Raw genomic sequence first — 15,924 nt, forward strand, 5'->3', positions numbered from 1 at the left:
CAGGCCATCTTCCAAAAGTCTTTGCCTCACTGTGTGTGCAAATGCACTCACACCTGCCTGCTGCCATTCCTGAGCAAGCGCTGTACTGGTGGTGCCCCCGATCCTGCAGCTGAATCAACTTTAGGAGACGGTCCTGGCGCTTGCTGGACTTTCTTGGGTGCCGTGAATCCTTCTTCACAACAATTTAACCGCTCTCCTTGAAGTTCTTGATGATAAATGTTTGATTTAGGTGCAATCTTACTGGCAGCAATATCCTTGTCTGTGAAGTCCTTTTTGTGCAAAGCAATGATGACGGCACGTTTTTCCTTGCAGGTAATCATGATTGACAGAGGAAGAACAATGATTCCAAGCACCACCCTCCTTTTGAATCTTCCAGTCTGTTATTCGAACTCAATCAGCATGACAGAGTGATCTCCAGCCTTGTCCTCATCAACACTCACACCTATGTTAACGAGAGAATCACTGACATGATGTCAGCTGGTCCTTTTGTGGCAGGGCTGAAATGGAAATGTTTTTGAGGATTCAGTTCATTTGCATGGCAGAGGGACTTGCAATTCATCTGATCACTCTTCGTAACATTCTGGAATACATGCAAATTGCCATCATACAAACTGAGGCAGCAGACTTTGTGAAAATGAATATTTGTGTCATTCTCAAAACTTTTGGCCACGGCTGTATATACACTGAGATCACGTGACAGATGCACGTGACACTTAGATTGCTCACAGGTGGACTTTATTTAACTAATTATGTGACTTCTGAAGGTAATTAGTTGCACCAGATCTTATTTAGGGGTTTCATAGGAAAGGGGGTGAATACATATGTACACACCCCTTTTCTGTTTTTTATTTTTTATTTAAAAAAAATATATAATTTTTTAAATATTTTTTTTTCATTCCACTTCACCAATTTGGACTATTTTGTGTATGTCCATTTACATGAAATCCAAGTAAAATTCCGTTTAAATTACAGGTTGTAATGCAACAAAATAGGAAAACGGAGCTTTGCATGGCCAGTGTTAAAACTGTAACTTAAAAGTGGGTACACCTTCAGTGTTCACAGTAAATGCGCACTGGAAGTTGCACAGAATTTTCACAAGTTCAAGTTTGCACCTGACACCTGAAATTTGCTCAGTTAGTGCCGAAATTTTTTTGAGGGAACATTGCCCATTAATGAGATGAGGGTCTCAGATTTCTGTAGGTGTAATTTGTATTATTGCGCTCGAAGCACACTGTTTTACAATCACAATATCTGATATGGCTTTGAAATACAGAGCACATGAAATTGCACATTGGCCATCACAAGTGCACTACTCCTCATTGGGGGAGTTTTATGGGGGACATTTACTGATGTATAACTCACACAAACACGAGTCCAGCTCTTTGGCAGATTCTCAGTCTGTGTTGTCGTCTCTGTTCAGTTTTTCACAAATGTTTTTGGACTCAAGAAATTACTGTCCCCAACAGACCATAAAATCTCCAGTCTAAATAAAGATGTATAATCTGTGTTGAGTTAGATCACACATCTAACCCCCTTCCCCCATCTGTCTCCCACCCACCCCCTCCCTCAGGACTGCCCATGATCCAGACTCTTCTGCCTCTCATAATCAGGTAACCCAAGTGTGTCTAAATGCTGTGTACAGCTTCCAGTACTCATTATTACTACGTCAATTACTACTTTCATGTTTTAAAACGTGATTTATTGAGTCTAAATGTCGACACCGCCTCTTTTCAACTCCTCTCCTCTCTTCCTCATGCCGCCTCCTCTCCGTCTTTCTGTTTCCCTCTGCTATCTTCCCTCCTTTCACTCCTCTCTTTGTTTTGTTTCCTCCCTCTTCTTCTCTCTCCCTGTGTTCAGAGAGGGTCAGGGGCTGGGGTTGGTGCGGGTCCGAGCGGGGCACCGGGTGGGGGCGTGGAGCGAGTGCGGAGGATGGCCCAGTTGGCCGCCCTGCGGTACGAGGAGGAGAGGCAGAAGTCACGCTCAGTGCAGCGGGACGCTGTCATGACCTACGTTAAGGTTCCTCTGACTACTATTCAGTTTTCTTATTGATTTATGTCTTGCTCTTCTATCTCTGTGTGCAGTGAGTTTGTGGGGACTTGATCATAGAAAGTGCTGACACATGCTGTGTATGTATCTATAGCAGTCTTCATGTTTTAAAATGTAGAAGATAAATATGAATGGCCTCATTAAAGGACATTCTCTAGCGCTTCATTTTCCGATCTCAAATCCAAGTAGCTTGAGTTGTGAGCTTAAAAAAAACAATTTGACTTTTGGAGAGTTCTGTGTTACTGAGACTCTTCTCGGTTTCTACAGCACAAAGCATCTCAAAGCCCTACCAAGCTGAGTCCCACAGAGAACGAGGTGAGTCCACACACTGTTCTCTTCTCTCCCTCCCTCTTTCCTCTTCGGCTTTGTTTTCCATCTCTGAAGGGTTCTCCATGGTGAGTTAATGTGTGTTGGCATGAAAGGTTCAAGGTATAACTAGGATTTAATACAATTTCACACGGGCTCTCCGTAAACATGACCACGCATAGTCTTCAGGAGTCGTGTCCATTCCTCCCATGCATTCTATCTCATCTCCCTTTCAATTGTCCTCCATTAACCCTCCACCTCACCCCACACACGCATCATCCCTCTCTTTTGCTCCTATTGTGGTCACGTGCCTTCCTTCACCCTCCCTCCCCTCTCCTCTCCAGTTATACCATCACTGATTCTTCAGGGTGAAGACAAAACATCTACGACCCCAGCAATGTGTTGTCTTTTTGTCCCTACTCTAAAACATCTCTGCTAAATGCTGGGCTTCAGACTACCACCATTCAGTCACATTTTGCGACCCTTTAACTTCGCTGTGCCAGTTTCATTTTTTTATTGGTCGCACTGGTTCGAGCTGCACATTCTAGCTGGTCACCTCAATCAAAACGTCCTATTTTTGGGGTGGATAAAACCATGAACTTGTAAAATAGCAAAGTGCATTATCCTCATGATTCATAATAAAAATGTCTGCCCTGCTGCTGTGCCTGCCTGTTTTGTTGTTGCCGGTTGCTGTATGAGCGAGCTTCACACTCGCTCTACCCCCTCGTGTGGGCCCCTTGTGATTGTATAACATTTCGAAATGCAATTGCGCGGACAAACAACTTTGGAAACATCTAGTTGTCCGTATTAATGAGAGGAGGGTCTCAGATTTCTGTAGGTGTATTTTTTATTATTGCGCTCAAAGCACACTGTTTTACAATCACAATATCTGATATGGCTTTGAAATACCGAGCACATGAAATTGCACATCGGCCATCACAAGTGCACTACTCATTGGGGGAGTTTTCTGGGGGACATTTACTGTTATATTAATACATGGCTATAAGCAGTAGGTGTTATATGTAGAGTTGGCGACCAAGCTTATGTGTTTCCACTTCCTCATGTCGTGAATAATCCCAAGTTGAATTAGGCCTATAATATAATTAAAAATGAAGTTGTAAGTGAGATAGATGTAGGCATTGGTCTTAAGCGGAAAATGAAAGTAAATTCACATGCGCTACACCCATGCACACAGCAGCTATGTTGGTCTATTATACTTCAAACAATGTGTATGCAGGTTGCTTAGGATTCAAACCTTCTCAAACAGCCTAATTCACACTCTTAAGAGGAGGTGCTCCCACAATAATGTGATTTGCACCGCATCTAGGGCGGTGGTGGTCATAAAATCCTATCAGCTGGTTGTCATGCAAAAGCTGCCTGTCTCACAGTAATTTGCTGTTAATTCACATCAACACGTTTAACATTTCCAGGTATCCAAACAGGACGCTGATGCGCACCTTTGGAACATCTACATTTAAAAAAAAAAAAGTCTAATAAATCAATTCAATATACACCAACACAATAAATCCATTGGACACCCCTTCAAATGAGTGGATTTGGCTATTTTTGCCACACCCTTTGCTGACATTTGTGTGAAATGGAGCACATAGCCATGCAATCTCCATAGACAAATATTGTCAGTAGAATGGCCTTTTTGAAGAGCTCAGTCACTTTCAATGTGGCACCGTCATAGGATGCTATGGTTATGTTGAGCGTAAAAGTGATCATTTGAAACAGGTCCCATACACTAGATTTATAGTTATTTGGCAACTTTAGTTGTGAATGATATAAACCATAGAATGCCTTAGAAGTCCAAATATATATGGGCTGCATGATGTGACAATAGGCTATTAATGATTTGAGAAAGTCACAAAAAAAAGCTTGCCACTTTTCCGCCGGTTCATTTCACTCATGTCAGGTAGGCTATATTTTGTATAATGGCACAATCATTTTAATTCAGGATTTTTGTTAGGGGCTTGGGCTCATATATAGGCCGACGCGTAATCATAAGCTCTAATATGCATATACAGTGCACTGGGAAAGTATTCAGACCCCTTGACTATTACCACATTTTGTTATGTTAGTCTTATTCTAAAATAGATTAAATACGTTTTTCCACTCATCAATCTACACACAATACCCCATAATGACAAAGTGAGAATAGGTTTTTAGACATTTTTGCACATTTATTAAAAATTAAAATATTTATGTAAATATTCAGACCTTTTGCTATGAGACTTGAAATTTAACTCGGGGGCATCCTCTTTACATTGATCACCCTTGAGGTGTTTCTACCTAATGTTAAATTCCATTGATTGGACATGATTTGGAAAGGCACACACCTGTCTATATAAGGTCCCACAGTTGACAGTGCATGTCAGAGAAAAAAAACAAGCCATGAGGTCGATGGAATTGTCTGTAGAGCTCCGAGACAGGATTGTGTCAAGGCACAGATTTTTATTTATTTCACCTTTATCTGATCTGGGGAAGGGTACCAAAACATTTCTGCAGCTTTGAAGGTGCCCAAGAACACAGTGGACTCCATCATTCTTAAATGGAAGAAGTTTGGAACCACCAAGACTCTTCCAAGAGCTGGCCGCCCAGCCAAACTGAGCAATCAGGGGAGAAGGGCCTTGGTCAGGAGGGTGACCAAGAACCCGATGGTCACTCTGACAGAGCTCTCGAGTTCCTCTGTAGAGATGGGAGAACCTTCCAGAAGGACAACCGTCTCTGCCGCACTCTACCAATCAGGCCTTTGTGGTAGTGGCCAGATGGAAGCCACTCTTCAGTAAAAGGCACATGACAGCCCACTTGGAATGTACCAAAAAGGCATCCAAAGGACTCTGACCATTAGAAACGCAATTCTCTGGTCTGGTGAAACCTAGATTGACAGTGTCCTTTGCCCCTGCTTGTCGAACACTGTTTTCCCGCAGTTCCGTTAACAACGGCGAGGGCAAGGTGTTCAGCAGGCCTTAGCAAAAAGCACTAGGTGCTAGTTAGCTATCTAACTAGGACTCCGGTACACAGCAGGTGGGATAGCTAGCTAGCTCGCACACCGGTAGACATTGTACTCTCCACCCTCCCTGCCTGTCGAGAACTGCTTTCCCGCAGTTATGTTAACTACGGTGAGGGCAGGTGTTCGGCAGACAGAATCAAAGCTAATTAGATAGGTAGCTTGGAGTACTTGGGTACGCGGGAGGCGAGGGTGACACCGGTAGCTAGCTAGGACACCGGTAGACTGTCCTTCGCCCCCGAAAAACCTCTGAAATATATTTTTATTTCACATTTAATCGCATAGACAATTGGGTTAAATCTCAAATATCAAGGGTCACAAAAGCATGAAGATGGCGTGCGTGGGGTGGTCACAATGACACACTATTAGCAAGATGCTCGCATAGTCCCTGTCCATTGTCACTTAATGATACTATCTCTAAGAGCCCACTAATAATGGAAATTAAGCACACACCATGTGTGTGAAATAATACCATGCTATTTTTTTGAGGAGAGTGCACAATTATGAACTTGAAAATGTATCAATAAACCATTTAGGCACATTTGGGCAGACTTAATACATTTTGAAAAGTAATGCAATGGTTCATTGGATCAGTCTAAAACTTTGGACATACACTGCTGCCATCTAGTGTCCAAAATCTAAATTGTGCCTAGGGTCCTAAGTCATATAATGGCCTTTTTCTTGCATTTTAAAGATGATGGAACAAACATTTTTTTGAGAACTCAACTATTTTTATTTTGGTCATTTTAGGCAACAAAAAAAAGTTTTAAAAGGGTCCGATCCCTTAAGCAATAAGGCACAAGGAGGTGTGGTATATGGCCAATATACCACGGCTAAGGGCTGTTCTTATGCATGACGTGAAGCGGAGTGCCTGGACGCAGCCCTTATCCATGGTATATTGGCCATATATCACAAACCCCCAAGGTGCCTTATTGCTAGTATAAACTGGTTACCAACATAATTAGAACAGTGCAAATAAATGTTTTGTCATACCTGTGGTATACGGTCTGATATACCACGCTGTCAGCCAATCAGCATTCAGGACTCGAACCACCCAGTTTATAATTATGCTTATTCCATGCAAGTGTCAAGACCAAGTTTCCACAGATGACTTCAGCCATTTGGAAAAACCTTCCATAGCTAAATATATTTAGCTTCCTTTCTCTCATCCGACTGGTGTTAGCCAGCTACTACTGGCACTGTTTCTGCGTATCCCAAGTGCTTTGGTCTGGTTTTAGAACTCTGAGATTCGGCTGAAAAGTTGTTAGCACTGTCACTTCTTTAATGAAGCATTGTGAATGACTTTATAAGGTGCTGACTCAAATATATTCCATTGTGTGACGCGGCACACATTTTTGGGCTGGTGCCACCAACTGAAAATTGTTAGTCTGGCACCTTGGCTATATATCCTAGCTATCTCCCCCAACTCTCCATCCTCACCTCCTGTCTTCCCTGTATGTTCTGTCCTCATTCCCTCTCTTCCACTCCTCCCTGCCAGAACACGTACCCCTCCAGGCGTTCTACCCACACGGACGACTCGGCCCTCTTCATGGTAAGGCCCCGGGGCTGTGCTCCCATTCTCTTCTTCCCTTCACTCCTCCTCCACTGATTTTAAAACAGTGGTCAATTTAGATTTTACATTAACAAATAACCTTTGATTCATTGCATGTACATCTCTTATTAAAGTGAAAAGAAACCAATGAATACATTTACTCAATACAATGTTATTTTTCAAGTAATCTTTCTCAAACATTTGTATATCATTCCATGTAATAATCTGTACTCTAAATAGAAAAAAGTTTATAATTGGCGACCCCCCCCCCCCCCCCCTTCAATTCCCGGTCGCTCGCACATGGGGTGTTACCTGCTCTCTTTCTGTCCTCTACCCACCCGTCAACACCCAATAACCTATCATAGTCCTCTCCCTCCTCCAACTAGTCTTCCAGGGTTGGATTGACACTCTTGTCTGATTAATAGTGTGAATGGTTATATAGCTACACACAATCTATAGACTTACAGGTAACTGACAAAATAAAGGTAGCACTTGAGTAAATGAGGGATTCAAAGTATATTGAAAGCAGGTGCTTCCACACAGGGGTTTAAAGTGTGTGTGTGTCAGTAACCAGATCTCAACCCAATTGAACACATATGGTAGATTCTGGAGCGGTGCCTGAGACAGCGTTTTCCACCAACATCAACAAAACACCAAATGATGGAATTTCTCATGGAAGAATGGTGTTTCATCCCTCCCAATAGAGTTCAAGACACGTGTAGAATATCTAACTGTGACGTTTTCATTACTGCCAAGTGGGACTAAGATGAAACGCTCATTTTCAATTTCTGTCAAGTGCCTAATGAACACAACTCTGGCTATTATACATTTTTCACACAAATGTTCCTCTGACCCAAACTGTACTCCTCTGGCTCACTTTTCTCTGAGCACAGTATGGTCTAACCCAAGGATCAGCCTGCTTTGTTACACACAGCTTATTTAATGCCTGGTTTGGCTGTCCCACGGCTCACTTAAGGAAATGTAAATATCCACACGGTATGGTTTGGGTCGGCACGAAAGTGTGAAAATGCTGTTAGTATAGTTATTAGATGACCTGCTGCTATTTGATTCCTTGCCTGTCCCCTTCTTGCATTCACCTGTTCAAGAGACAATGGTCATATCCCAAATGGCACCCTGTTCCCTATATAGTTCACAAATGTTGTATGGAGAGCCCATGGGGCGCAGCAAATAGGTCCCTTCGTCTTCCTGGCACATTGTAACCAGCCTACACCTGTCCTGGCTTAACCCCTCCACTTCTTTCCCTTCTGATTCCCCTCTTTCTGTATGTGTTTCTTTTCTCTCTCTCTTCCATCTCCGGCTGGGTCACTGTTAGAGCGAGTCCCAGCCTCGCATGGTGTTTGAGGTAGACACTGACACCAACACTATAAAGAGGAGGCCTGGCACTCACAAGCAGGTGAAACACTTTTTAGTTACAGTCCTACACACGCACAAACATTTGACTTGTTTCACACGCACATTTAGGGAGCAACTATGTGTACACAGCATACATACACACACAGTCACACATTGTTGGATTAATGATACACCACAATACATACAAACAAACCAAGTCATCGGCATTTAATCCTAATTGCTTCTGTAAATTGTTCTGGATAAGAGCATCTGCTAAATGACTAAAATGTAAAATGGTGTACATGCGCTGTCTGCAAACATACACTACAGTGTATTCAGACCCCTAAACTTTTTCAACATTTTGACATGTTACAGCCTTATTCTAAAATGTTAATTTCATCCAGCAACACACAGTACCCCATAATGACATAGGCACATATTTATTCAAAATATTTACAAAAGTATTCAGACCATTTGCTATGAAACTAAATTGAGCTCATGCATCCCGTTTCCATTGATCATCCGTGATGCTTCCACTGTGCACATCATAGCAAAAATCAAGCCATGAGGTCGAAGGAATTGTCTGTAGAGCTCAGAGACAGGATTGTGTTGAGGCACAGATCTAGGGAAGGGTGCCAAAAAATGTCTGCTGCATTGAAGGTCCCCAAGAACACAGCGGCCTCCATCATTTAAGACTCTTCCTAGAGCTGGCCGCCCGGCCATACTGAGCAATCGTGGGAGAAGGGCCTTGGTCAGGGAGATGATCAATTACCCGATGGTCACTCTGACAGAGCTCCAGAGTTCCTCTGTGGAGATGGGAGAACCTTCCAGAAGGACAACCATCTCTGCAGCACTCCACCAATCAGGCCTTTATGTTAGAGTGGCAAGACAGCAGCCACTCAGTAAAAGGCACATGACAACCCGCTTGGAGTTTGTCAAAAAGCACCTAAAGGACTATGAGAAACAATATTGTCTGGTCTGATGAAACCAAGATTGAACACTCTGGCCTGAATACCAAGCGTCACGTCTGGAGGACACCTGGCACCATCCCTACGGTGAAGCATGGCAGCATCATGCTGTTGGGATGTTTTTCAGCAGCAGGGACTGGGAGTCAGGATCAAGGGAAACCTGAGAGAAACCTGCTCCAGACCGCTCAGGACCTCAGACTGGGGGGCGAAGGTTCACCTTCCAACGACCCTAAGCACACAGCCAAGACAATGCAGGACTGGCTTCGGGACAAATCTCTGAATGTCATTGAGGGGCCCAGCCAGAGCACAGACTTAAATCCCATCGAACATCTCTGGAGAGACCTAAAAATAGCTGTGCAGCGACACTCCCCGTCCAACCTGACAGAGCTTCAGAGGATCTGTAGAGAAGAATGGGAGAAACTCCCCAAATACAGGTGTGCCAAGCTTGTAGCGTCATGCCCAAGAAGATTTGAGGCTGTAATCGCTGCCAAAGGTGCTTCAACAAAGTACTGAGTAAAGGGTATGAATACTTATGTAAATGTGATATTTCAGTTTTTTATTTTTAATACCTTTGCTCTGCCATTGTGGGTTATTGTGTGTGAATTGATGATTTAAAAAAATATATATATATATATATATTTTTTTAGAACAAGGCTGAAGCGCACCAATGTGGAAAAAGTCAAGGGGTCTGGATACTTCCAAATGCACTGTGTTTGTATATATATATAAGTATGTGTACACCCCTTCAAATTAGTGGATCTGGCTATTTCAGCCACACCTGCTGCTGACAGGTGAATAAAACCTAGCAAACAGCCATGCAATCTCCATAGACAAACGTTGGCAGTGGAATAGCTCACTGAAGAGCTCAGTGACTTTCAACATGGCACCGTCATAGGATGCCACCTTTCCAATAAGTCCATTCGACAAATTTCTACCCTGCTAGAGCTGCCCCAGTCAACTGTAAATGCTGTTAGCCGTGAAGTGTTAGGCCACACGAGCTCACAGAACGGGGCAGCCTAGTGCTGAAGCGCATAGCCCTTAAAAATGGTCTGTTCTTAGTTGCAACACTCACTACCAAGTTCTAAACTGCCTCTGGAAGCAACGTCAGCACAATAACTGTTAGTTGGGATCTTCATGAAATGGGTTTCCATAGCCGAGCAGCCGCACACAAGCCTTAAGATCAGCATGTGCAATGCCAAGCGTCGGCTAGAGTGGTGTAAAGCTCGCTGCCATTGGACTCTGGAGCAGTGGAAACGGATTCTCCGGAGTGATGTATCTGGGTTTGGTGGATGCCAGGAGGAATGCCCCAATGCGTAGTGCCAACTGTAAAGTTTGGTGGATGAGGAATAATGGTCTGGGGCTGTTTTTCATGGTTCGGACTAGGCCCCTTAGTTCCAGTGAAGGGAAATCTTAACGCTACAGCATACAATGACATTCTAGACTATTTGATGCTTCCAACTTTGTGGCAACAGTTTGGGAAGGCCCTTTCCTTTTTCAGCATGACAGTGCCCCTATGCACAAAGTGAGGTCCATACCGAAATGGTTTGTCGATTGGTGTGGAAGAACTTGACTGGCCTGCATAGAGCCCTGACCTCAACACCATCGAACACCTTTGAGATGAAGTGGAATGCCGACTGCGAGCCCGGCCTAAACACCTAACGTCAGTGCCCGACCTCACTCATGCTCTTGTGGCTGAAGTCCCCGTAGCAATGTTCCAACATCTAGTGGAAAGCCTAACCAGAAGAGTGGAGGCTGTTGTATCAGGTGTCCACATCATTTTTGTCATGTGTACCATCACACAAACGCAAACACTCACGGTTGTTGTTTTGTTGCCCTTATCTGTGCAGCATGCTGTTTCCACTGTGCTTACTCAATTAGCAGAATAGTACTCAATGTTCTCTTGACCTTTCTCAGCTTTTAATAGTCTCTATCTTATTTTTCTTGAGTTACATTTTTATTTTTTTAAATCCTTCAATCCACCTTTTGGCTTTACTTTCTTGTCTCTCTCCTTTATATTTTTGTGCCCCCCACCCCAGTCTCTTTCCGGGTCTGGGATGTCCATAGATATCGTCCCCACATGTCTACTGCAGGTACTGCAAACTTGCACGTCTTCTTTTCAACCTCCCTTCTCCATCTCTTTCTCTTTATATCCTTATACTTTGGGTGTTAGAGCATGTTGCAAAACACTGGCCCCGGGCCAGTTAGGTGATTGGTAGGGTTTGGCTCGCGCATGTGTGGTGCGCTCTCGCTTGAAAAATGGCTGCCATGGCATCACCCAGGTGTGAGCTGAGGTGTTTCCCCTGTACAATGTAAAGCACTTTGAGCACCTAGTAGCAAAACACTAGGTGTATATAAATCCAATCCATTAGAGATCGACCGATTTATAATTTTTCACCGCCGATACCGATTATTGGAGGACCAAAAAAATCCGATGACGATTTTTATATATAGATTTGTAATGATGACAATTACAACAATAGTGAATGAACAATTTTATTTTAACTTAATATAATACAAAAATAAAATTAATTTAGGCTCAAATAAATAATGAAACATGTTTGGTTTAGATAATGCAAAAACAAAGTGTTGGAGAAGAAAGTGAAGTGCAATATGTGCCATGTAAAAAAGCAAATGTTTTAGTTCCTTGCTCAGAACATGAGAACATATGAAAGTTGGTGGTTCCTCTTAACATGAGTCTTCAATATTCCCAGGTAAGAAGTTTTAGGTTGTAGTTATTATAGGAATTATAGGACTATTTCTCTCTCTACCATTTTTATTTCATATACCTTTGACTATTGGATGTTCTTATAGGTACTTTAGTATTGCCAGCCTAATCTCGGGAGTTGATAGGCTTGAAGTCATAAACAGCGCAAAGCTGCCGGCAAACGCAGGAAAATGCTGTTTGAATTAATGCTTACGAGCCTGCTGCTGCCTACCACCACTCAGTCAGACTTCGCTATCAAATATTAAATCATAGACTAAATATAATAAACACAGAAATACGAGCCTTTGGTCATTAATATGGTCAAATTCGGAAACTATCATTTCAAAAACAAAACGTTTATTCTTTCAGTGAAATACAGAACCGTTCCGTATTTTATTGAACGGGTGGCATCCCTAAGTCTAAATATTGCTGTTACATTGCATAATTATGTAAAATTCTGGCAAATTAATTATGGTCTTTGTTAGGAAGAAATGGTCTTCACACAGTTTGCAACGAGCCAGGCGACCCAAACTGCTGCACATACCCTGACTCTGCTTGCAGCTAATTCATGTTAGCAGGCAATATTAACTAAATATGTAGATTTAAAACTATATACTTGTGTGTTGATTTTAAGAAAGGCATGGATGTTTATGGTTAGGTACATTGGTGCGACGACAGTGCTTTTTTCGCGAATGCTCTTAAATCATCACCTGTTTGGTGAAGTAGGCTGTGATTCAATGATAAATTAACAGGCACCACATTGATTATATGCAATGCAGGACAAGCTAGTAATATCATCAACCATGTATAGATAACTAGTGATTATGTTAAAATTGATTGCTGTTTTTTATAAGGTAAGTTTATTGCTAGCTAGCAACTTACCTAGGCTCCTTACTGCACTCGCGTAACAGGTAGTAAGCCTGCCACCCAGTCTCCTCGTGGAGTGCAATGTAATCGGCCATAATCGGCGTCCAAAAATGCCGTATAACCGATTGTTATGAAAACTTTAAATTGGCCCTAATTAATCGGTCGACCTCTACAATCCATGAATATGATAGTCAGCTTATAATAACTAAGGGCCACTCTACCTACCTGCAGCCAGAGAGCTTCATGGCTCTATGCCCACAGTCCACCCTCTCTTATGTAACAGTTGCCCATCTTTGTTGTCGCGCTAAAAGATAGGTCTGTAAACACCAAACAGTCGAGTGATGTTTACAGGCCTTTTCCCTCCCCCATTACATCTCTGGTGTCAAAGGAGGTGTGAAACCGGAGTATTGTTGAGGGAACTGTATATGCATGAATGCTGGTGTTTTTTGTCTTGACTCAAATGAAATGAACTCTCTCTCTCTCCCTCTGTTTGCTCTCCGCTGGGACTCGACTGGCCACTCAGCAGGGCGAGGATCGCTGCTCCTCCCTGTCTCCCACGGGTAAGACACCAGTCACACTATTCCTCCATTTCCCTCTACGGTTACATCACGGCTGCCATACACTGCTCGGTGCAGCTTGTCCCACTGGCTTCCAGGGAAACCAGATTATCAATGGCTGTAAACTTGAGCGGCTTCTAACACACTCCTCCCTCTCCTTACTAATTTACTAATTTCTGTATTCCTAATTGACCACTACCCCTTAGACGTTCCTGTGGATCTGAAAGGATTTTACTCCATGGTCTATTCACTCTGCCACTCTCCCACCTGCTCACATCCTGTTCTGCTTGCAGCCCTCCAATCACCTTCTTACCCCGGCCCTGTTGCCCCGCCCTCCTGCCAGGGGCCCGCCCAGCGGCCAGACAGCTACTTGTTTCGCCTCAGCCAGAAGGAAGAGCAGAGGAGAGGTATGTCACCGGATCACAAACTCTGGATCTTGGCTGCATGGCCTTGCGAGCTTTGAGAAGAGAGTGTTGGTTCCTCTTGAGCGTGCAATGCGCATGTCACAATTGAGTGTCGTATGTGACATTGTTCTGGTAACTGTGTCTGGGCTGATAGACATGTCTGGATGGGATCCTGCAAAGTCACTGAGAGACGGTGGGTAATCATTTTCAATATGGACAGATTTCTATGTTTTAAATGGGGGAGAGGAAATTGTCTGCTTTTTGACTGTTATGTATGATGTTCAGCTCTGTTGGTTTTCTGATCCCATCTGTTTGAGTGCTGTCAGACTTCCGTCTTGCTGTAGAGTTCCGCCCGCCTGTCTGCTGTAGAGTTCCGCCCGCCTGTCTGCGGTAGAGTTCCGCCCGCCTGTCTGCGGTAGAGTTCCGCCCGCCTGTCTGCGGTAGAGTTCCGCCCGCCTGTCTGCGGTAGAGTTCCGCCCGCCTGTCTGCGGTAGAGTTCCGCCCGCCTGTCTGCGGTAGAGTTCCGCCCGCCTGTCTGCGGTAGAGTTCCGCCCGCCTGTCTGCGGTAGAGTTCCGCCCGCCTGTCTGCGGTAGAGTTCCGCCCGCCTGTCTGCGGTAGAGTTCCGCCCGCCTGTCTGCGGTAGAGTTCCGCCCGCCTGTCTGCGGTAGAGTTCCGCCCGCCTGTCTGCGGTAGAGTTCCGCCCGCCTGTCTGCGGTAGAGTTCCGCCCGCCTGTCTGCGGTAGAGTTCCGCCCGCCTGTCTGCGGTAGAGTTCCGCCCGCCTGTCTGCGGTAGAGTTCCGCCCGCCTGTCTGCGGTAGAGTTCCGCCCGCCTGTCTGCGGTAGAGTTCCGCCCGCCTGTCTGCGGTAGAGTTCCGCCCGCCTGTCTGCGGTAGAGTTCCGCCCGCCTGTCTGCGGTAGTTTGTCTTCTGAATTGTTTGCCATGTGTCTGATCATGCCATTGTATCTGTAGAGAACTGGACTTCACCCTCTTCAGGATAAATTATTAGCACCCATTCTGCTTTCACCAGCTTTTGATCTTGAATGTGAATGTTTGAGCCTGTCTGGTTCTGCCTTCCCCACCAGGTGATGGTGCCGCCCCCAGGCCAGAGCCTGAAGAGGTGACCCCTACCCAGCCTCAAGGCCCCATGGGAGAGGAGGCTGCTCTGGTGGAGCAACTGCGGAAGGTGAACAACACCCCGACCAACAGATTCTCCCCCATTTTGACCAAGCCATTAGAGCCTGGAGTTTCTACTGGGTTCCTTGGTCTGTATTCATAAAGCATTTCAGACTAGAAGTGCTGAACTAGAATCAGTCTTTCCTTTCAGACCATAATGAGTACAATTAGATTCTACTGGGTTCCTTGGTCTGTATTCATAAAGCATTTCAGACTAGAAGTGCTGAACTAGAATCAGTCTTTCCTTTCAGATCATAATGAGTACAATTAGATGGACCCGTGACCTGATCCTAGATCAGTACTCCTACTCTGAGATGCTTTATGAGCCCTGGTCGGATCACAAGGTCAGGAAAAGCTCCTGTCCCTACATGTGCTGATCCCCCTGTAATTGTGTCCTGCTCTATTTTGTAGAACATAGAGTCGCGTCTGAAAGTGTCCTTGCCCAGCGACCTGGGAGCAGCACTGACCGACGGGGTCGTCCTCTGCCATCTGGCTAATCACGTGCGGCCGCGATCCGTACCCAGCATCCATGTGCCCTCCCCTGCTGTGGTGAGTTTGTGTGTGCACTATGCGTGTGCTGTGCGTGCACACCATATGTGCATTAGTGATGTCAGTTTCAGAATGAATTTAGTCAGTCAGGAACACTACACTTCAAGCATATCAATACAACAATGCTCCTTTTTACTTTGCCATACATTTGCATTGGGGTTTTGATCAGACACTGCTTTTGTCCCAAATGGCACCCTATTTCCTACATAGTGCACTACTGTGACCGTAGGCCCTGGTCAATAGTAGTGCACTATACAGGTAATAGGGTGCCATTTGAGACAAGCCGCTGTCGTTGTGCTTACCATTGTCCCCGTTCTGTCTCTGTCCATCAAGCCCAAACTGACGATGGCCAAGTGTCGGCGGAACGTGGAGAACTTTCTGGAGGCGTGTCGCAGGATCGGGGTTCCACAGGTAAGACCTTCACACTAGT

General features: G+C 44.5%; 1 protein-coding gene across 7 annotated transcripts in view; it reads left to right on the top strand.

Annotated features, from left to right (window-relative positions):
• Window positions 1-15,924, top strand: part of LOC109864452 (DISP complex protein LRCH3) — an 81,910-nt gene that overhangs the window by 53,007 nt on the left and 12,979 nt on the right. For 2 of the 7 annotated variants that reach the window (XM_031798589.1, XM_020452244.2), the window contains exons 11-21: window positions 1,571-1,610; window positions 1,858-2,016; window positions 2,314-2,361; window positions 6,864-6,917; window positions 8,251-8,331; window positions 11,275-11,328; window positions 13,333-13,369; window positions 13,660-13,773; window positions 14,855-14,955; window positions 15,357-15,494; window positions 15,828-15,905. In XM_031798589.1, coding sequence (XP_031654449.1) covers window positions 1,571-1,610; window positions 1,858-2,016; window positions 2,314-2,361; window positions 6,864-6,917; window positions 8,251-8,331; window positions 11,275-11,328; window positions 13,333-13,369; window positions 13,660-13,773; window positions 14,855-14,955; window positions 15,357-15,494; window positions 15,828-15,905 — 904 coding nt within the window. The remainder of the gene's footprint in view (window positions 1-1,570; window positions 1,611-1,857; window positions 2,017-2,313; window positions 2,362-6,863; window positions 6,918-8,250; window positions 8,332-11,274; window positions 11,329-13,332; window positions 13,370-13,659; window positions 13,774-14,854; window positions 14,956-15,356; window positions 15,495-15,827; window positions 15,906-15,924) is intronic. The other 5 variants (XM_031798592.1, XM_031798594.1, XM_031798590.1 and 2 more) reach the window with 4 other exon arrangements.

The sequence above is a fragment of the Oncorhynchus kisutch genome, linkage group LG19 (genome assembly GCF_002021735.2).
Source record: "Oncorhynchus kisutch isolate 150728-3 linkage group LG19, Okis_V2, whole genome shotgun sequence".
Lineage (NCBI taxonomy): Eukaryota > Metazoa > Chordata > Actinopteri > Salmoniformes > Salmonidae > Oncorhynchus > Oncorhynchus kisutch.